Source organism: Neodiprion fabricii, chromosome 2, assembly GCF_021155785.1.
Source record: "Neodiprion fabricii isolate iyNeoFabr1 chromosome 2, iyNeoFabr1.1, whole genome shotgun sequence".
In the NCBI taxonomy this organism is placed as follows: Eukaryota; Metazoa; Arthropoda; class Insecta; order Hymenoptera; family Diprionidae; genus Neodiprion; species Neodiprion fabricii.
The window spans coordinates 5444175-5465819 of NC_060240.1; the positions used below are offsets into that span (position 1 = coordinate 5444175).

General features: G+C 41.7%; 2 protein-coding genes across 10 annotated transcripts in view; one reads left to right on the top strand and one right to left on the bottom strand.

Moving 5' to 3' along the window:
- The window catches only part of LOC124174596 (disco-interacting protein 2), a 43647-nt gene extending 26923 nt beyond the window's left edge, over positions 1–16724 (bottom strand). For 3 of the 8 annotated variants that reach the window (XM_046553834.1, XM_046553833.1, XM_046553832.1), the window contains exon 1: positions 16431–16724. In XM_046553834.1, the coding sequence (XP_046409790.1) occupies positions 16431–16515 (85 nt within the window). In that variant the 5' untranslated portion in view covers positions 16516–16724. Of the gene's footprint in view, positions 1–4099; positions 6766–16430 lie in introns of those variants that run through there. The other 5 variants (XM_046553828.1, XM_046553825.1, XM_046553831.1 and 2 more) reach the window with 3 other exon arrangements.
- Positions 1–21645, top strand: part of LOC124174600 (ATP-dependent DNA helicase Q4) — a 24429-nt gene continuing 2784 nt past the window's right edge. Inside the window, exons 1-5 of one of the 2 annotated variants that reach the window (XM_046553842.1) lie at positions 1–5; positions 5878–5882; positions 18790–20574; positions 20651–20762; positions 20838–21637. In XM_046553842.1, the coding sequence (XP_046409798.1) occupies positions 18793–20574; positions 20651–20762; positions 20838–21637 (2694 nt within the window). In that variant the 5' untranslated portion in view covers positions 1–5; positions 5878–5882; positions 18790–18792. Of the gene's footprint in view, positions 6–5877; positions 5883–17203; positions 17604–17912; positions 18118–18225; positions 20575–20650; positions 20763–20837; positions 21638–21645 lie in introns of those variants that run through there. The other variant, XM_046553840.1, reaches the window with a different exon arrangement.

Below are 21645 nucleotides of genomic sequence, written 5' to 3' on the forward strand. Positions count from 1 at the left end.
CGATGGTCAAGTCATTTTTCATCCATCGATAGCAGTGATTGAGGAAAACGCAAAAAACGTCAAATTTAGCTGCTTTCTTATAACGCCGGTTGTGCAGCTCAAAAATGACTTCAGATTTGAGTTCCTAAGGGTCGAAAACCCCTAGACACAAAAACGCAGCCATATCCCGAATATTTTTAATTCAGACCTACTTGACTGGACTAAACGAGGAGAGAAGCATGAGGATCATCGTCCTCTGCGTGATTACTAAACTACAGTGACAGGGAATTATAAGATAAATATGTGTGTCAGGCTGAAATAGTATCAATCTCGGTAGGGTCGTTATAAATTATACAGCTCAGAAAGGGAGAGATAGAGATAGAGAGAGATTATATGGAGTAATGGGTATGAAGTACATGCGATTTATAGGCGAGGTACATATTCCACGCTAACTCGACAAATGATTTTACCTTGCCATTTCTTATTTTGTTAATAATTTTTCATACGATTGTCCCAACTCTAAATAGCATTCCTGAATTATATCACTTTTTTCTCTCCAACCGTTATTATTTTCAAATTCCCAAAAACTCTTCGATCAAAAACAATCAGTTGATGCCAAATCCGGAAGTAAATATTCCTGAAGTGTAAAATAAAAATTTCTGAATTTTTCTGGGATACTTCCGGATTTGGCCTCAAATGATCGTCTTTGATCGAATAATTTCTGAGAATCTTTTGGAAAATATCAAAATTGTAATTCTGTTTTGATTCTTAAAAGTTGAATAGAAAAAAAAAAACGAAAAAACAGTTGGAGTTAAAAATTGAAAATAAATCAGTAGTGCTATTCGGATTTACGACAATCGTGTAAAAAATTATAAACGAAGTCAAAAACGGTGGTGAAAAATCATCTGTCGAGTTGGCGTGGGATACCTTCGTGCGAATACCTATCCATCTGTCTTTCGTATTAGCATATATCGGTGCATAACGGAATGCGGATGGTGAGTAAAATTTCTACGGATGTAAACCGTTGAAACGGTAACACGCTGAGAGAAAATTGCACGTATATAAGTGCAGGATGAAAACTGCAAGAGGAACGCAGAAACGCGTCGAAAATCTGCATCGGTAGTAATAATCCTGTTTGTGCAGGATTTTACGAAGTTAAACGGAAATTGAAGTGGTTTATTACGGGTATTTTTCTCGCCCTAATTTCTACCAATAGAAAAATTCTCCTGCATCACGCCATTTTGCATCGCCGAGAGTATTCTCTAGACGGAGAGAAGAATAATTAGAAGAATAACCGGGTCGTTGGCCTTTCTTGCAGCCCACATCGTCTTTCATCGTCATCGTGCTGTAATCATCGCATCATCATCATCATCGTCGTCGTCGCAGATTATAGAGAACGAGAAGTTTGCACGTCTGAACAACGACGGATTTTCATTGGATACAGGGCAAAATACCATGATTTTTTACCAACCTTTTCATTCGCACAAATATGATGATGCATAAATTGCGTTTTCGAAACGCCGTTATTATTTTTTTCAAACCTCGTAAAAGGGATCAACGAATCAAGTCAAGTGTAAAGATTATACCGTACATTAAAAAAATGGAAAGTTCGAATATTGAACAGTTTTTGTATCTTCCGGAAATCTGATGCGATCTGTCGTTGTAAGTGAAACTTGAAAGCTTACAGGATAAAAGCATAAAGTAATTTAACCTTTCACCATGTCAAGGAATAATTATTAATTAGTCTATCAATTAGCCGTCGTTGGTATAAAATTGGTTTAATTTAACCAGACGAGCCAGATGAATCTTTATACCATAAGAATTTCTAACTTTATCAATCCTCTGAATATGTTTCGCATAAATTGAAAAATTCTCCGTAATATCACGTGAGTTAACATTGCCCTAAACCTACAGCCTTGTTTTCTACCTATGAGTGTATATGTATTATTTATTCAGTGGAAACGTTGAAAAGTTTCTTATCTCTCTACGCATCACGTGGTTAATGATATAATAAATGCACTCGGCACGTTGCTTTACTTCAACTTTCTAAAACTCCAATTTATCCAATATTCCAACCTGAAAGTCTCTGCAAGGTTTCTAAAATTTTTTTAAGAAATCGTAAATACGTTGTTACTGATATATACATACATACATACATATATATATATATATGAAATGCAAAGTGTGAATTGAACAAAACAAAACTGAATAACGCACGACACGTTTTTCTTTTTTATAACTAATAAAGTTGTAACAAATTTTTGCGTTACAAAACGTTAGCGAATATTGTATCGTTTTGTAGGTGAAATCGACCAAATGGTCTAACAACAACGAATAGTTTCTCACGATTAAGCAACGGCATCTCGTTTCTCCGTCATTCGAAGGGGGAATAAACAAAAAATATAAGACGATAACAAAAAAACTTCCGAGCACCAAAGTCGACATTACACGACGATGCCGCATCAGCAACGACAAGAAAGTGTTCCGTAAGAATGAACTTTTTTGCAGTCCGGAGTAAAAGAGCAACGCAAGCTTTTACGCTACTAGATACCCTGGAGAGTCTTGGAAGCCGATAAGGAAGACTTGAGACGCTGGGCGTCAAATTCTGCGGATTCTGGTGAGAATAATTGAAAACCAGTTTCACGATCTGGTGAACGCTTAGCGAAGCGTTGTGACACAGATTACGAGAGTAGTAGGTATGATAACGATCGCGTATATACAGCATATAAAACCACGAGAATGTTTACCCGATTCTTCACTCGACCGTGATGTGCTCGCTCAATTCTTGCGGCGAGTTTCGGTTGAACGAACCTTCGCCTTGTGAGTTATAGGTACAATATCGCGTGTCCGATAGTGTAGGGACGTATGGACTGTTATGCGACCTTTCACCACGCGTAAGGTTAAAAACGCGTATTTTTATCTGCTTTGTGCATTAAAATAACGTTGGAATTGAAAAATGGATATCAATTAACGGTGAAAGGTCGTAGGTACTGTCGATTATGACCCTTCCTCGCGAACTTTATGAAAATTAACCAGGTTCGCTATAATGGTGTAAGGTCGAATGTGTCTAAATACGACCCCGTACATTTACGTTTGATATAATTTTTTGAGAGAAAGTAAAAAATTTTAAACATTATTACCGAAATCGACGAATCTTTACGTATCAAATGTTTTTAAAGCGTTTGCGAAAGAATAAAATTGGCTAAGTTCGACGCCGTTTTTTGAGGAAATGGAAATTTCTATGTTTAGAAGGTTTTCGCATCGTTTACGAAGAAAATACAAAACTGGCGTATACGACCTTATGTCATTTACGAATGCGATAAATAGGAATATATTTTGGTGCCGAAACTGCACATCCACCAAAGATAAGGCCATTTATATTTGTACCACCAAAAAGTGTACATTACGTCACGCAGGTTGTAATAATCGTAGGACGATCTGCAGTTTCAATAAATCCATAAATGATATGAAGGTGAAGTTAGTACCGTTAACATAACGAAACATCGGATAAAATAATCATAGTCGCGGAATTTAAGAACGACTTCAAGGAGTTGGCTTTACGAACTATAAAAGAGTTAGTTTTGTTTATCATGGTTTACTAAACTTCACACATTCCTAAGGGTGCAAAGTAACGATTTTTCCTAAACATGCACCGTTACACTAACGTTCCTGTCTTCTTGCTCATTAAACGGCAGTGTCTATAAACGGAGAGAAAATTTGAATTGATTTACGTCGATACCCTTGGATCATATGTACTACAATCGACGCGCCAGACCTCGACGATCGAGGAGTCGTACTTCAACAGATTCTTCAACAGAGAATTTCAACGCTCCAACTCAGGGAATTGGCAGAATTCACGCCAATCTGTTGAAGTACGACACGTCGATATATTCCCATTGAAATACTCCGCCTTCATTATTCACCTTTTTCCGTCAATGGTCTACTTCTACTACTTCGTCAAGGAGTTGACGTTGTTTAATCCAAAGTACTTGACGTGGAACACTTGAAATTTTCCCTCCATGCGACAAGCTCTGATCAAACCGTGAAGGAACGAACCCTGCGTACACCGACGACACGCAGTCGTCAATCAACAACTACGAAAAAGAACTGCTACACTCACGACTGGCGGGTCTTCGTCTGAGAGATGAGCATTTTCTAACGAGATAAACGGGTTGTCCGCTAGCCCGAGTCCGTTGAAGCTGAGACCTCCGTCTGAGGGGTCTTCGCCGTTGTTGATGATTGTGGTGTCTCTGATCGGCGGTCGGCGTACCACGTCGTATTTTCGACCGATTTTTATCATCTGAACCGATGACCAAACAAGGCGATGCCGGATCGACGATATTCCCAGCAGCGGTATCAACGGCAGCAGCGTTAACCTCGGAGTCACTTTCACTGGTACAATAGCAGCAGCAGGACCGTCGATTGTGAGAATCGCGTCGTCGCCTGATCGCTCGACAATGTGACTGGGCCTTGCACCGGTAGATCGGTAAACAGTCCGAACTGTTCTGTTCGTCCTCAGGTTCGTGTCCCTCGCGGTGTATGAAGTCTGAAAAATTTCTAGTGGCGAAATAATTGTTGGTGATATCAGGACGCCAGCTTGGCCGTTTCGCCAGAGCACCGGAGACCCTGAGTTCGGCCGAGACGAGTTTGTCCTCGTTGAAATCGCTGATCTTAACAACGAGTCCCGAGTAGTTGTTACGCCGACCTGATGCGGACGAATAAGATGGCGAGGAGGAGCCAGAAGGCGATGCCGTGCGCCCGACAGACTTCGACTCGTTACCCTCGGACCATGGTCTCTGATTAAAGTCACCGGACAAGAGTAGCTTCTGATCGTCGAATTCGTCCGAGTGATTAGATGCCGTATCATCGATGTGGTTTTCGGTCCCCGGTGTGGAGGGTAGACATCGAACCTCCCTCCAGACGCGTCTCTGCCTCCTAGACCGCCTGCGTTCCGGAGGAACGAACCATACGGGACTAAGCGATCGATCAGGATTGGAAACCGCCGAGTCGTTTCTCCGAGTGCGGGTTGATCCTGAAGCAGCAACACCAGCGGCTGCGTTTTTAGTCTGTTCGAATTTTCGCCCAGACGATCTCCGCCCCTTTCGTTGTTTAACCGACGAGGCTGATTTCCGCGGTGACGAAGTACGCTTGAAGTAACCATCGGCGCTTACGCTGAGAGCTGGTTTCGGGCAGGTGGTCTTTTTCCTGAAGAAGCCATTCCTCGACCTCCTGAACGCGGCCAACCGCGATATCGACAGGGAGAATCCGAAGCCCTGATTAGCTGTGTCGGTTTCAGCAGCATCCTCCCTTACACTAACGTGGCATTTTTCCGGTGCGGAAACGGTCCTAGCAACAGTCGGTTGGGGCTTCCGTTGCTGGTTGATGCAACTGTCGAGCGAATGATGAGGCCCCAAATTCGAGACAGGTATACCGTCCCTCCATATCCTGCCTAGACTGATGCTAACGCTGGGCGAAACTCCAGCCACCGTCGTCGTCGTCGTCATCGTCTGCTGATCGGCAATGACTTGCGAGGTCTGATCCGAGGTAGTCTTCTCTTTGGGGATCTGCAGACATTCCGTACTATTGCCCGTGCGAGTCGCGCGTCTTCCAACGACGGGAGATTTCTCGAGCTTAAGAACCTCGAAGCCGTTGACGAGGTCGACGCTGATGGAGTTCCTCGACTCCGGACCGGCGTCCTGAGCCGACGTCGCTCTGACCCCGTGAAGCCATTCGCCGTAGCCGATGACGGTGCCGTCGCGAGATGATGCGGACACCTTGGGCTCGGCATCTTCGAGCTTCAGGAGCGGTTGTTGCTGCTCTTCAACGGCGGCTGCAGCCTTCTTCTCCGCGGCATTCTTCTGCTGAAGCTTTTGACGCCTTTTACCCCGGTCCAAGTAGCTCTTGCGTATCGATATCCTCTTGAAGGACTCGCTCCGCTTGAACGACGGCTCGTCCCTGTCTTTACCCCGGCCCACCAGCCTCCTAAGGTTCTCGAACGACAGAGGCCTCATGAACACACCCGCGATGGCTGTCCCGCCTGCTGCCCACCACCCCTAGGCTGTATCCTTCAATACCGCATTCCAGCGGAGGCCCCACACGTTATACGCTTCGATTCTCTTCTCTCCTCGACTTGCCTCCTCCTTTTTCCTCTTCTTCCCTCCCTCCTCTCTCTGACTCTCCGCCCTTCGCCGACTCGGCTCGACTCGGCCCGGGTATAACGCGGTACAGAGTCCGATATCCGATCGTCGGAGTATCGTATCAACGGTCCGGAGTGTAACAGGACTGCGAAGTACAATCGACGAAGGCAGAAAAGCTCGACTCGTTCCTATGCGTACCACTACTTTTGCAGTTCACACCTCCTCCTTGTCGACACTGCACGATTTCGCGTTATTTTTTCCTCTTCTTTCCGCACCGCCACAATCACCACCACCAGCACCGCCACCAGCACGTCAAACTTGCAATAACAAAACTTGTTTGAACGACACTTGTTGACATTCATCACTATCTTTATATACACAAGTAAAAAGAGAAAGAAAGAAGAAAAAGAAAAACGCACACTCGCGCGATAACAAGCTCTGTTACCGTGCGGCAGAAGGACCGATCACAAGCCGGAATGTAAAAGGTCCGAGGGATCGAAGCCCCGGAGCACTAAACCGAAAACTATAGACGGTTAAGCCAGCGACACTGGAGCGAGCCCGTTTCTTCCTCCTCTCGTGATTACGGTGGAACCCGTGCGGCTCGTGCTCGTGGCTGGTTACACACTCTCGGTGAATTCGTGGATTCGTTGTTGTGGACGGACGGACGGACGGCGATGGTGGTGGTGGTGGTTCGTGGTGGTGGCAAGTCGCTTGGCCACTCTCTCCGACGACGTGGGGGCCGCCGTTCCTCCTGTTACTGGTACTGTTGCGCTTTGCTTTTGCCCTCGACGTTGCTGCCGCTGTACCGGCATCTTCTTCTTCCTCCTTCTTCCCACCTAAGTGATGCAGCCGAGCATCTTCGCAAGTCGGAGAAAGCCTCTCTTCTGTACACCAATGTGATCTAGGCAGGTTTCGTCACTCGAGGATGATCGTCGTCGAGACGTCGTCAACAACACTACGTGTCCGTGAGAGCTCTTGAGCAAAACCATCTGAGGCAGACGGACGGATAGCAGGAGAGAGGAGAGGAATCAAGGAAGAGTAGGCAGCGATCAAGACTTTGCCTGACTCCTTCCTCTCTCCTTCTCCTCCTCGTTTGAGTGGGTCGATGAGCTGCTGCATGGACCAGTCGTCTGCGCCTCCATCGCATGCTTCGCAGCCCGCGCGATCGGTATTATAATACGTTACACCTATACAGGTATATCTCTGCCGTTGCAGAGGAACTCGATGAGGAGGAGTAGGAGGAGGAGGAGGAATAGCTGACTGAATGATCCATCCTGCAGCAGCACCGACGAGGGGAAAGGGAATGGAAGCAAAATACCTTCTACCGCATCCCATCCTCGTTTGGACCTCACGGTCTTCTTCTTCCATCTCTCGCTCGAGGTATGTGTACATAGATATAACATGGATTAGATTATACATTCGAGTGTATATATGTCGAGCAGTTTCTCCTCGATCACGTGACATTTACACACATATATACATGTGTGGTATATATTGTAACCCTGCGCATTGGAAACAAACTCGACGCAGTGGTATGTGTGCCCGGTGCAGTTTTAATTCAAATTATAATCCCGTGTGAAACATCATCGGAAGAATTTCTTGCTGAATTTATTACAGCGTTTTCATTTCCGGGTATTTCGAATCATCTTTTCGTTTTACCGCGTATCCTTCCTTTTTCTTTTCAACTTCTCTCTCTCTGTTTCCTTCTAGCTATAGGTATTAAACCTCTGCCCCATTCGTCCACGAGGTATATAAAATACATCGTCCAAGTAATAAAATCCGTCGTGCTTGACAATGAACTGAATTCATTCGTGATCGTAAGCTGTGTTATCATCGAATTTCGATACCGATATAACACCATGAATAAATAAGTACCTCCAACGTTTCTTCTGCAGCTGTGAGAGCGTAACCGTATAGGTATGTGCATGTAACACACCTAGAGGTGTACACGCCTTTCTTTACGGCTCTACACTGTTAAACTTGTACCAAGGAGACCCTTTCTCCGGTATATAGATAATATTGAGTCTCCGCGGCAGCAGCAACGGCAGCAACGCAGCGGAGGAACTCGATCAGTGTTACTTTATGGGTACAGAATTTACAAAGCCTACATGCGGTTGTTGTAAACTCGCTGCATGATTGTGCAGGCCGTGATACAAAAGTGGCGCACGGGGTGATAGATGGAAAGAATAGCGAAATTAAGGTCAATCCAATCCCCCATCACCTGCTGCAGGGAGGGAATCTAAAAGGCTACTGCAAATTTTTTCAGGACAAATCACGTCCGGTAGAATCGATTATTATACTACCATTTTTTAGTAGCCAAATGTTCCAATGGAATAAGGTAGTGAAGTTCAAAAATTTTAATTTTGTGAAATACCTTGAACCCTCCATACTTTTATAGAATTGTAATGGTAAAACTGAACTGCATTTTTCTATTTCGAAAAAGGTTGACATATTTGACTAATAACTCTGGCTGCTAGCTTGAGCTTCATATTTCTTTCAAGATAGTGTTCAGTGACCAGAAGAGATAGAGATGAAACGAGGAAATACAACTGTGAACAGGGTGTCCATAAGAATTCCTGAACATTCGTAACATTATTTTCAGCTGTATAACTACAGAATATTATTCGTTTTAAACAGTAATCTTTAAATGCGCATGATACTTATTGTAAATAATATGCTCGTCGATGAATATAAATTTCCGAATCAGTTGAATCCCCCCCAAAAAAGGGTTAAACATCCCAATGCCCTGCTTAAGACGTGTATCTACGGTAGTTGCATGTATATGAGATGTGGTGAGGATATTGACGCGAAAAAATAATAAATTCTTCGCATTGCCGCGAAGAATTATATTTCTTAATAATATAACTATAGTAAATGAATTATGATATAATATTTCGAAGATACGATTTTAATGTGAAATGAGTTGAGTAAGAGCTCTCATTATTAGACCTAGGACGAAATTTTACGCAAGTTCAATTGGATGAAAAAGTTCCCGATTGCTATATGAAATTCCCTTACATTTCACGCATTTTCAAGAGCACTTTCGAATTCCCGTATAATTCCCGGTTCTCCAGGAATTCCCGGGCGCCTGACACCCTGTATAAATTAAATCTTCTACAAATTTATATTTCAACGTTTTTTCTTACTGTTAGCGTACTCGTTTCGCCTGTAGCTTCTAACCCAAAAGCTTTCCCACTTCCAGCTTGGACTCAAACTTTTCGTTCTTTAACAAAGAATTCTTGAAAAAAATTACACCCAATCAATTACGACTATATTCATTCGAAACTTGGGTTTTCATATTTTTCAGAGCATTAAAAATCAAACCCGGTGACGGATGTTGGTGTTTTTTTTTTTTTTTTTTGACGCTACAACATGCTTAAAAATGAAAAAAAAAAAAAATCGCCGACGGTGAGGATCATACGTATGTATAAATAATATACCTATACTTGCTATGAACAGGTATAAAAAGAGTTATTTTTCACATCTTCTTCTCGCAGTTCTTTTCGTTCGTTTAAGTTGAATTTATATAACTTAAACGGGAAATATCCCAGTGATTCCCACCCACGTATACGTACATAATATTAAAATATGTATTTGGACACACGCACGGAGAGAGAAAGAATTTCGTACAACATAAATCCATATACGTAGGCTGCCCGTATGCATATATATGTATATATAGATGTTTTATTTATACGAGGATCGGATCGCAGTTAACCGATGTCGCCGTAAGTCGCCCACCTTTGAAGCTACGACAGACCGCGTTAAATCGTTTCAACTTTCCGCGGTGGGCGGCGATGATGGCGGGGAGGGAGGGGGATCGACTTGAGGTTCTTCATCGCTCTTGCTTTCTTTCTCCCGAGGATTTTGCGCGGCGGTTTCACTTTTTTTCTATTACAGGTATACCAGTTTCTATCGGCATCTCATTATCATACTTGAGCGGTATCGTAATCGTTACACCCACGCAATATATTTACTTCCCGCTTCTTCTACATACGTGTAATGTGAAATACAATATCGTATACATATATTGCGATGAATGCGTAATTACGATAATCTCGATTTGGCGATCAACGAGCTGACGTACACGTGCTACAACGGCAGCACCCGTATAACTTGACACTACGTGCATGGAAGTGTGTTTGGTCACGGCGATCGAGTAACGTAAGAAGTGTCACACCTGCGGGATGATGAACGAACGTCGTCTACTTCCGCCCGTTTACTGCACGCGTTAACGAACACGTGGTATATACACGAGATATTATTATTGACGGGGATGAAAACATCCGTACTGTGCTTATAAGAAGACAAGCGTTATTAAATCGGGGTTGAAATTCCGAATTCGTAAAGTTCCGAAAGGATAAAATGCCGAAAATATGAAAATCTGAAACATCAAAATTCCGACATGAGTTTCCGACCATTCGAAACTTTGTCGTTTCTTCAAAGTTCGATTTCTTTACTTCAAGTTTCGCCGCAAAATAATTCGGAATTAGGCGTTTTCGAAGCTTTTTAAATTCGGAACTTCAACCCCGCACCATCAACGCCTGGCTGCCTTATACGGGCGTATCAAGTGTCTCCTAATCCATCCAGCACCCCGTATGGTGTATAAATGTACTTGTACGATAAAAAAAGAAAAAAAAAAAAAACAGTTGCAGGACTTCACACTGCTGTTTTAATGCCATACGACCGTCTGTACGACGACGAAATGAACAATTCACGTCGTATAATGAGAAATGAAGTTTTGGAAAGAAGGGCTCCATTGAATTGTAAAATTGAGGAAGCAGCAAGAAACGATCGATATATATTCATACATACGATACATTCTATATGAAAAAATGGTGGTTTCGAAGTTTCAATTTCAAAATCATGTTTACAAAACAACTTGAAATTTCAACATCCAGTCTTTACAGTCGCTGTAAGAGCTTATCATACTTATCATACTCTACAATACACTGTATAATTGGTAAAGTGAAAAAAAGAATTTTAGACATAAAAGGAAGAATGAAAAGAAATTAAAAATATAATCAACGAGGGAATGAGATCCGCGAGAGCAGAATACGCTACATTTTCCAAAAGATCCACGTAATACGATTTACGATAGGTATTGATAAATTCCCCGATCCCGACTCTCGAAAATTTCTTTTCTGGTCAAACTTTCCAACTGTAGCGAAATTGTTTTTTTCGTTTTTCACCCTCTTCCCTCGGACAGTTGTTGCTGAGAAATTATTTCCCCGACAGACGCGTCGGACGGCGTTATACGCGGAATGTGCGATATCCGGGTTACCCATACTTTTAGATACGTACGGATAGATCTACGTGGTTACGATGGAATTCAGCTTAGAGGCAACGAACGAACGAACGACCATCGTGTGGGAAGAAGAAGCAGCGGCGACGACGAAGTTGCAACATCGAGAAGCTTACACAGGTATCAGTAAAGGTATGGTAGGTATAGCCGAGTACTCAAGGCGTTTTGAGGACGTTTACCCAACGAGGAACGACCTTGATCTCCAAGAGGAGGTGGTAGGTGGTCCACGGGCGTGCAACGCGGCGAAACTCGGTGTGCCTCAGCACCGTTTCGATCCTAAGAGAGTGAATTGTTTTTAACGTTAATGTAACGATTCCTTTGTAGGAACAAATCATTCGTAACTGTGTAGGATCCTCTCAAATTGAGTGATATATTTTTAAAAAGCAAAGTGTATTCGGATGTCGTAAATTAAACTACCTTAAAGTCGTTGGAAATTTTCAGAACAATGATTTTAATTTCGATATTTCGTTGCGTTAACGTTGCTAACTTTGATATGGTTGAATCATTTTTTCCTATCTCGGGCAACGCCTGGAGGCTCGAAATACGTGTGATAATGATTAATTAATACAACAGGATCTTTACCTATCACGTATTTTCTATCTTTGTTTATACAGCTAAAAATTCATCAAATGATGTTCAAACGTGTTCGGTTATTTTCGCATATCCTCTTATTTTTACCTCAAAAAAAGGTAATTTAAGCCCGTGTGAAAATTATAACCGTTCATGTATGAATTAAAGTGTATAATATTAGGGTGTTTCGGAAAAAAATAATTTTCGATTTTCCACCACGGCACCCTCTTGAAAGTTTGTTTATATCAAATGAAAGATTCTGTGAAAAGATGAGCGTTCTACGTTAAATGTGGAAGATTGCGATCGTGTGATTTTACACTTTCTTTTCACATTTTTTTGAACTCGTTGCAGCACTTCAATTATTACTTCTTTCTCGAAATTTATATTCAACCCAAACATCACGATCCACAACGCAACGATATATCGTCCGTGAATCTTATGCTACTAAATTAAAACTTCGTGTTAAATTAAAACTACTTTATGAGATTAAATTAATAATGAAAAAGTCGTCAGATACGCTTCTCAAACATAAAACGAAGACTTGATATTACAAGTGTGGGTCTTCTTGGTGACCTAAATTGATATTACGATTGATGTAAGCAATAAGTAAGAAATTATTCACGATACTTCATCAATTTAAATAAATGCATAAAAGTGATAAATCAACTGAGCGCGATCTTCCGCATAACGTAGAACGCACATCTTTTCACAGAATCTTTCTTTTAACTTGAAAAAACTTTACTTTAAAGAGAGTGCTATGTGGTGGAAAATCGCAAATTTTTTTTCTGAAACACCCTAACATTGTACAAATTATACAAGGTACACAACGATAATACACATGTTAACATTTACCCCCGCGTTTAGTGTGAATTATTTTTAACATACGTTTTTAAAACATATTTCATATCGCTAATACAAAAAAAATGTTGTCGGCTCGAAACTTTCGTAATTCGATGTTCTAGTTTCCCTTCTTTCTTTATCCTAGAGTTTAGTTTAGATTACGAATAAAATAAATATAAAAAAATCAGTGGATTACTAATGCCAAAAGATACAAGTGAAAAGTAATTTACTCTTCTGCTGTAACGGGATCGCGTTTGAAACCTTTGCAGAGATATTTTGAAAACGACGATTGAATAGCCGAATACCGGAGGTATATTAAACGTAAAAATATAAAAGGTACTATTTATCACATAGGCGATACACGTACTTATGTATGCGAAAATTGGAATGAGAGAAGAGGGTAAAAAAAAAAAAAAAAAGAAAAAATGGATGGAAAAAACGTCGCGCAAGTATGAATAGGAAGTAATACGTCACCGGTTCTGAATAGATAATGTGATATACCGTCGATTTGCTGCCAGCACCGGCGGCTCGCGTTATACGGAAGAGAGCGCAGAGAATATACCGCAAGCAAACACGTGCCGTGCAGCTCCGCATGAGGAGGCAGCAAGGCCCCGTTGTGTAATAATTTTTGTCACCCTATCTAGGGGCCTTGCCTGTTATAGGAAGTTGCCTGTGTAATATTGACAATGCGCTCCAGGATGTTTAAAAATTGATACACGCGTTTCTACCTGCCGCGTTAGAATTAAGACAGACTTATGTCGCATGTACAGTGTGAGTCAATCGAAACTTTTGATTGGCTGAGAGATACGACCCAATTCATCAACTATATAAGCTCCTCCCATTCTCCGAGTTTCAATTGACTCACTCTGTACATATATATATATATATATATTAGGGTGTTTGAAATTTTTCTTTTTTCCCTCCAAACAGTTTCAATAGTTCCATTTAGGTATAAAGTACGCCTGTTAAAATTTGAAATTTTAATGTTAACATTAAGAGGTTGCGCGTTGCACTTTTCTATTTTCCATTGAATGAACACGGGGAAAAAGGTCTCTTATTATTTTCTGATAAATTCATTCGTTGAAAATTTATTTAAGGTCCTTAAATACCTTTGGAAAGAATAGACATTTATCATAAAATGACGAGAGACCTTCTTTGAAGATATTAAATTAGAATATATATTATATATATATATATACGTGGTGTTGTAAGTAATTCGATTTTAGAATTGCGCACATACCCCCGAATTTTTTTAATCAAGGATGTCACGTTGAAGTTAGTGGCGTTAACGTAACGAAACATCAGGGAAAAAATCGTTAGTGGGCAATTTTAGAACAACTTTCGAGGAGTCGGTTTCTCAAAATAAGAGGATGGATGTAATTGTTTATCCATGTTTACTAAATTTCAGACATTCCCAATGATACGAAGTAACGACTTTTCCTAAACATGCATCGTTACGGCAACGTAACTAACTTCATACTCACAAGTTAGTAAAGTCATCGTAACGATTCGTGCTGATAGCGGAAAAAAAACCGTTATTTCGCAATTTTCGAACCGTTTGAAATTCTGTAAACCGTAACAACCAAAATATACTCATATTCTGCAATCCCAGTTCGTTCTCAAATCATTGCAAAGATAAGAAAATAGTGATTTTTTCTCCTCAACGTTTTGTTACGATATAATGTTACTGACTTGAACCTCGTTCGAGGATCGAATTATCCAGGATTAACAAAACAAATTTTATAATTATAATCTGCCGGCTTACTAATTAAATACGGTGACTCGTGTGAAATTTTATTCCAAGTATAATTTCAACAGTAATTCAAACCGTTTTTCCAACGATACATTTACTTTCCAAAAACTTTCCGTAGTAACTACAGAAAGAATGAAATTTTTCTCGATGTAACGTCGCCGCTGTGATTAAACGTCGAATTCGATGCTAACAAGTGTCTATCTATCCACCCATCCGTCTATGCATGCACAACAAAACATACGGTGTGTATATATATATATGCATGTGTGTATACAAGCCGTAACATCTGTCAGACACGCGGGTTTTGTAACTCGTTGGTAATGGGATCACGATGGTAAAGATAAACGGTGTAAAAAAAAAAAAACGAGATAAATAAAATAAAAAAAAAAAAATTGGGACGAAACGAAGAAGACGAATATTTCGTAATAACTATTATCATCGGCGGGTAGCCGCTGTGTGCGTAAAAAGCGGATGCGGAAATATTGGATGATGTTTGGTTTTAGGCAACGTAAATAAAATGCAACCAGGGCAGTGCTTGTACACTTTGGACGGTTATAAAATCTAAAAATAGTGTGCGAGTGCACGCTCCTGAAAGGAGAGATATTAATTTAATAATTTAACACGAGGATGACGCGTTTGGAGTGTAGCTGCAACGGCAGAAACCAAGCGGCTGAATAAGGGAATAAAGAAAGAGAGACAAGTGGGTAATTGGCGTTGGTAATGCACGAATGCGAACGCGAATATAAACGTGAATGTGAATATGAATATGAATATTTTTGCCGATCTTTCCGAACTTCTGAAGATCAACCGTCATCGAACATCTTCTTTGGTTTATAGCTGGACTGATTGCAAGAGTTGTCGGATATTGCAAATTTTCATTTCCCTCGGTCGGGTAAACGCTTCGCACCTACGAACGGGGCTGAAGTTAGTAACGCGATCGTAACGAAACGTTGAGAAAAAAAAATCACTATTTTCTTTATCTTTTCTAGGATTGCGGAATATGAAACGTTTTTTTCTCAGTATGAATAGTTACCAACTTCAACACGATATCCTTGACTAAAAATATTCACGAGGCTGAAGTTAGTGACGTTACTGTAATGATTAACGGTTCGGAGAATCGTTATTTCAAAATTGCAGGAACGTCTGAAATTCGGCGAATCATAACAAGGCAAGATTTATTCATATTTCGAAAACTCAACTACTTAAAAGACACTAACCATAAACTTGCAGTAACGTTAACGTTACTAACTTCAGCCTCTTTCGCACCTGCAGCCCAGTGACGTCACACACGTACGTCTACTCGTCTCGAGGATTATGAGAGGACCTGCCAGACGGTGCTGCGAAGGAAACGCGGGGTAGCAACGAGTGTGACACAATAGAGCGGTCGGACAAAAGAATCGTTAAAGAGACGAGAGTGGTTCTTCTCCTGGCAAAGGAAGAAAAAAATGAAGGAAGGACTATTTAACCGTCTAACCTGCAGGGATTGAAGGATTTTTCGCCCGATTATCGAACGTCGTCGACGGAGATGAAAAATTGAAAATAACGTCGAGGTGCGGTTCGCGTTAGAGGCTCCACCGGGGGTTCAATTAGAGGCTCGTAAGCGGTAATTAAGCGCGGTTGGAACGAGCCGAGGGACCAGGCCGCACCTTTGGGCTTCTGGCGATGAGGTGGTGGGCATTATTCGGGTGAATTAAAATGGCAAGAGTGGAATATTATCGATTAATCGGAGGCGGCAGCCGCCGCTTTCGGCCGCTCAGCTCGCTCGCTGCGGGATTCGTACGCGGTGAGTCAGAAGGGGTTACCTTTCGGAATTGGGCACTTGCACTTCGGCGCGGCGACACCTTACCTTCGGATAGCTCGAGGTCCAGCTCCGCAAGCTTTTCCCTAACGTCCTCCGGGAGCTTGCTCACGTCGATGTTAAACTCGGCCATCGCTAGGCCATCTGCGCTTTACCGAAATCTCCAATTTTTCCTACCGCACATTCCACAACCCGTTTAACACTACTTGGCCATCTTGCTTTTTACTCAAACGGTTTCGAACGCCCGACGCCAGACGGAGACACACGGCAGATGTGTCAACCTCGGAAACAGGTGATCTTCGATACCTTGCTTAATTTTTACCGTTCACCTTCACCAACGGTCGCAGACTGGCGAACGTGGCGCTGCCTCCGTCCCGGCATTCACGGGATTGAAGTTAGTAACGTTATCGTAGTAACGAAACAGTGGGGAGAAAATCGATATTTTCTTCATTTTACTGTGATTTTTAACGAACTAAGATTTCGAAATATCAGTGAGGTTTGTTTTATTACGGTTTGCTAGATTTCAGACAATTCTTAAATCGCGAAATAACGGTTTTTTTCTCAGCATCAATCCTTACTATAACGTTACTAACTTCAATACGATTCGCGTTCGCCGCTTGTCGAACTTTCGGCATGTATCAACGATGAAAACTGACATGTCGATTCGTTTTAAAGCGGTGTTTAAAAGCGCCGTGCGACGTCCCGATGAAACCATAATTACCACTCACTTATCACGTTGCGCGTTGTTAATTAACAATAAGAAGCAAGCAACCGCGGACCAGCTCTATATCTCATTCGCCATCCCGCTCTGCTTTTGTTTCGATTCGATTCTTCGATATGTTCGAAATCTCACAGCCGCATAGTTGCCAATACTTATATACGAAGTTACGAAAGTCTCACGAGAAATCTGAATTTTGTGAATTCTACGTCTTACAAATATTACTTGCACAATTCTTCGCTTACACAGTATTGTCACGTCTCAAGGAATTCACTGAATTGTCGGAAGAAACACTTTGTTTGACAAATAGTGATGGATCAAACGATTTACAAAGAATTCACTTACAGCTTCAATTGTTTTTTACGCGGTTTACTTGAATAATTGTTATCGCAGAATGACCAACATTGCGAATTTAGTGCGAGTTTAACCAAGAATCCAAATGCGTTATCGATAAGAACGAATATTAAAATACTGACCGTTTATTGGCCACAAAAATCTTACAGGTTAGTATCGATCATCCCCCTGACACTCTCCACTGCTCGTATACTAAAAAATTGTACGCGTTTTGTCCCCGTTTTTTAGTTCCTCTATGTGGCGTTAGTAGTGGACTTCTGACACGCTCGCTGCCCTCGCTGACCGCGCGCAAGCTTGTTAGACAGCTACTAGCGCTACTAGTGGTGGAGATTGGCGGCAGAATCGAGGGACATTTTGCGAACCACTGTTAGCAGCGTGTGTCAGGGGGCTGGTATCGACAATTCGGCGCGTTAAACTGTCAAATGATAACTGTCTTCACTTTATAATCTACGGTGCAGGCACAGCTGACTAACCCAAAACGTGATGTTGATTTCGATAAGCTGAGCTTATCGGTTGATCTTGAATACAGTGATTTTCAAGCACTGGAACAATATGGATCTCCTAGATGATCGGACGCTCAAAAACAAATATCAAAAGTCAAAACTGAGGGTAAAACTATGGGAAAGTGACTTTATGGAAAAATATGGACGGAAACCTAACAAGGTGCGTAAACTCAAAGTTTTCAACGTATTATGATCTCAATCGAAGTTGTTAATTTTTTACTCCTCGTTTCCAAGCATCTTGAACTAACCTTTAATATGTTATTCACAGAACGACATCAAGGATGCAGACGTGACCATAAGAGACGCATACAAAATGTACTGGAAGTTGAAAACTCGAGCCTTAGAGGCAACCCTGACAGATATAACATTCTCCGATGATATCCAAGCCAATATATCGACCACTTCAACGTTGAACACATCTGCTGTAGAAAACGATTGCAATAAGCATAATACCCCACAGTCTGATACGCGCGATTCAGAAAATCTTATACCAGAGTCTGTCCCAGCGATGAAAAACAGCGAATTCGAGGCAGTGCCTTTCGCGGAGGGATTAAATCCTGATGGTGCATGGGGCGATCATTTGAACAAGAAAAAGCTGCCTACGCCAAAAAAGAAACAAAATTTACTTGTCGGTAGATCGTCTTCGTTTCAATTGTCCCAAAAAATGTTCAATAGTACTAGTTTCACCAAAAGAAATCCTAGAAAGTCGCTGTCGATGGTCAAATCTAAGAGCAGATCGGAATTGGAAAACAGCAACACATCCTTAACTTCTCTGAAAGACGGTACTGCAAATAAGGCAGAGGATGGATTTGACCCAAGTGACATTTTCAAGCCGATGTTTGGGGACAAGATGAAAGTTGTTCAGGCTGAAAATAAAGTAGTCACCCAGTCTGTGAGTGCCATTCGTCAGCTGATAGATGGCAAGACGATCAATGTTTGTAGGAAAATAGACGCCGGATGGATAGATAGATGCTCAAAGCAGAATAATCTTGAACCCCTCTCAGGAAACATGAATAGATTGTCCGGGACCAGCGATTCTGGAGTTGAATCGTTGGAGGCAAGCTTGTATTCGCCTTACTACGCAACTTCTGTAACTAGCTCGCAAACTCCGCAGTCTTTTTCAGATGAAGAAGATTTCATATGTAACAGTGATTCGGAAGGGGAACGTAAAAACAAACGTATTAGAAACAAAAGGAAAAGTTACAATGCTGCAGAAAGCCAGATGGCTAAACGGCCCTGCATTGATTCTTATCAGGCAAATTCCCAAGATTTTACAACACCCGAAGACCCATCACAAAATCTTTCTCACTTTGAGAGACCTGCCGACGTTGTGAAAATTGATGCAAAACAAGAATTGATTACAAGAACTGATGAATCAGGAGTGCGTAAAACGAACCAAGAGGATATTATTGATGTCACAAGACCTTCACCTGCTGATGAAAAGAATGAATCCTTAGCTGTTGAGACCGAAGATCCTCCACCTGAGAATTCTTTGCCAGAAAATCCTCCTTTATTAAATAGACAAACCAGAGGAAAAGTTTATAGAAGTATTAAGCATAATGTTGTCAATGATACAGAAACTGTAGACAATGATGTAAAAGATAAGAAGAAAATAGTTGGTAAACCAAGGAGAACACGAGTAGTACATGGTGTAAGAAAGCAGCCGACAAGAAGCGCTAAGAAAAAAAATGATGAAACTGATTCAGAGGATGAAAATATAGGAAATCATAGAGAAACTGCAGATGATGATGTAGAAGAAGAAAAGGAGATTGTTGGAAAGCCAAGGAGGACACAAGCAGTACGGGGTGCCAGAAAACAGCTGACAAGAAACAGTAAGAAAAAAATTGATGAAACTGATTCAGTGGATGAAAATGTGCGAGAAACTCCAATTTATGGAGTAGAGACAGTTAATGCAGTGCCTCGATTCGCCTTACCAACAGTTGAGAGCGGAGATTTAGTTGCCGATTTCTCACAAATTATTTCGAATGAAGATTCGAAAAATGAAAAGAATTCCAGTACGGGCATAAAATTGAAAAAAAAGTTAACTGATAAGGAAAAGTTGGAACAAAAAGTAGCAGCTGGAAATATAAACGAAAACTTTGTGAGAATAAATTTGAAAAAGAAGGTATTTGTCCGTGGAAAGAAGACAATGACCTTTCAGAAGTACAAAAAAAATCAGTGGAAGCAAAAGAAGAAAGAGCTGGCATCTGGGGAAGGTGGCTTGGACTTGGCTGACTTGGTTGAGAAGAAAGGAGTCTTAACTTGCTTCAAGTGCGGCGATATCGGACATTTTTCAAAAGAATGTAGATCACTGAAATCCGCCGATCTCTTGCCACTGGCTGCTGATGAAGAGCCATCTGAATATCCGACGCTTGAAGAAGCAGCTAAGATGGCAAACGAAGCTGTTCTTGGCGCGCACAGAAACAGACTGAATCTTATCCCGCAAACTGCTTCTCGACCCATCGACACAACGATACCGAAAGAGAAAGTAGATGGAAATGATGTACCAAATGATTCAGAAGAACCTGAAGCAGTTCTGTCTAACGACGAAAACCTCACCGATAACTTGGACGATCTTGATTTCGAGGAGGATCTTGAATACCAAGAACCGAAAACTGTAAGTCAGGCACTTTATTTCTAACTTCCGAGCAAAAAATGATGGGGAAGTCGTAAAAATATGCTCATTTTTCCAGCACGTCCCTTCAAGCCACAAGGTACCCGAGCACTTGCTGGCACAACTGCTTCGTCCAGAAGTGGGACCTGTAAAACCTTTGTATCCCATGGGGTCGATCAACGAGCACAGTGGTAACATTTTTGTTTTTTCTTCAGACAACCATTTATCGAACTGTATGTTTGCTTAACTGCTGTTTGATTTTTCAGTAACGCCAAATGAAGTGTTAGACGCATTAAAGAAGTTCGGCCATGAGAGCTTCAGACCTGGTCAAGAGAAAGCTGTGATGAGAATATTGACAGGCCAGTCTACTTTAGTCACTCTGTCGACTGGGTCCGGAAAAAGTTTGTGCTACCAGCTCCCTGCTTATCTTTATGCCAAGCATTCGCCGTGCATCACCCTGGTCATATCTCCACTGGTATCTTTGATGGATGACCAGGTAACCGGTGTTCCAAAGTTCCTGTCCGCGGCCTGCCTTCACACTGCGATGGGGGCAAAGCAACGTACAAAAGTAATGGACATGGTTAAGGAGGGAACCCTAAATATTCTTCTCGTCTCTCCGGAGGCTGTCGTTGCTGGCGAAAAATCGACAGGCTTTGGTGCCTTGTTGAGGCAGCTTCCTCCCATTGCTTTTGCTTGCATTGACGAAGCTCATTGCATATCTCAGTGGTCGCACAATTTCCGACCGTCTTATCTGATGGTTAGCAAAGTACTGAGAGAAAAGTTAGGTGTTAAAACTGTCTTGGGTCTCACTGCCACAGCCACAAAATCAACAGCCGAGAGTATTGTCAATCATTTGAGAATTCCAGACGGTATGGCTGGAGTCATTTCCGATACCCCCTTGCCCCGAAACTTGACATTGACTGTATCGAAAGATGCTTATCGAGATCGTGCACTAGTGGCTCTCCTGGAAAGCGGCCGTTTCAAAGATTTGGATTCTATAATTGTTTACTGCACTCGCCGAGACGAGTGTGTCAGACTCGCTGCACTCTTGAGAACATCCTTATTTGTGAGTAC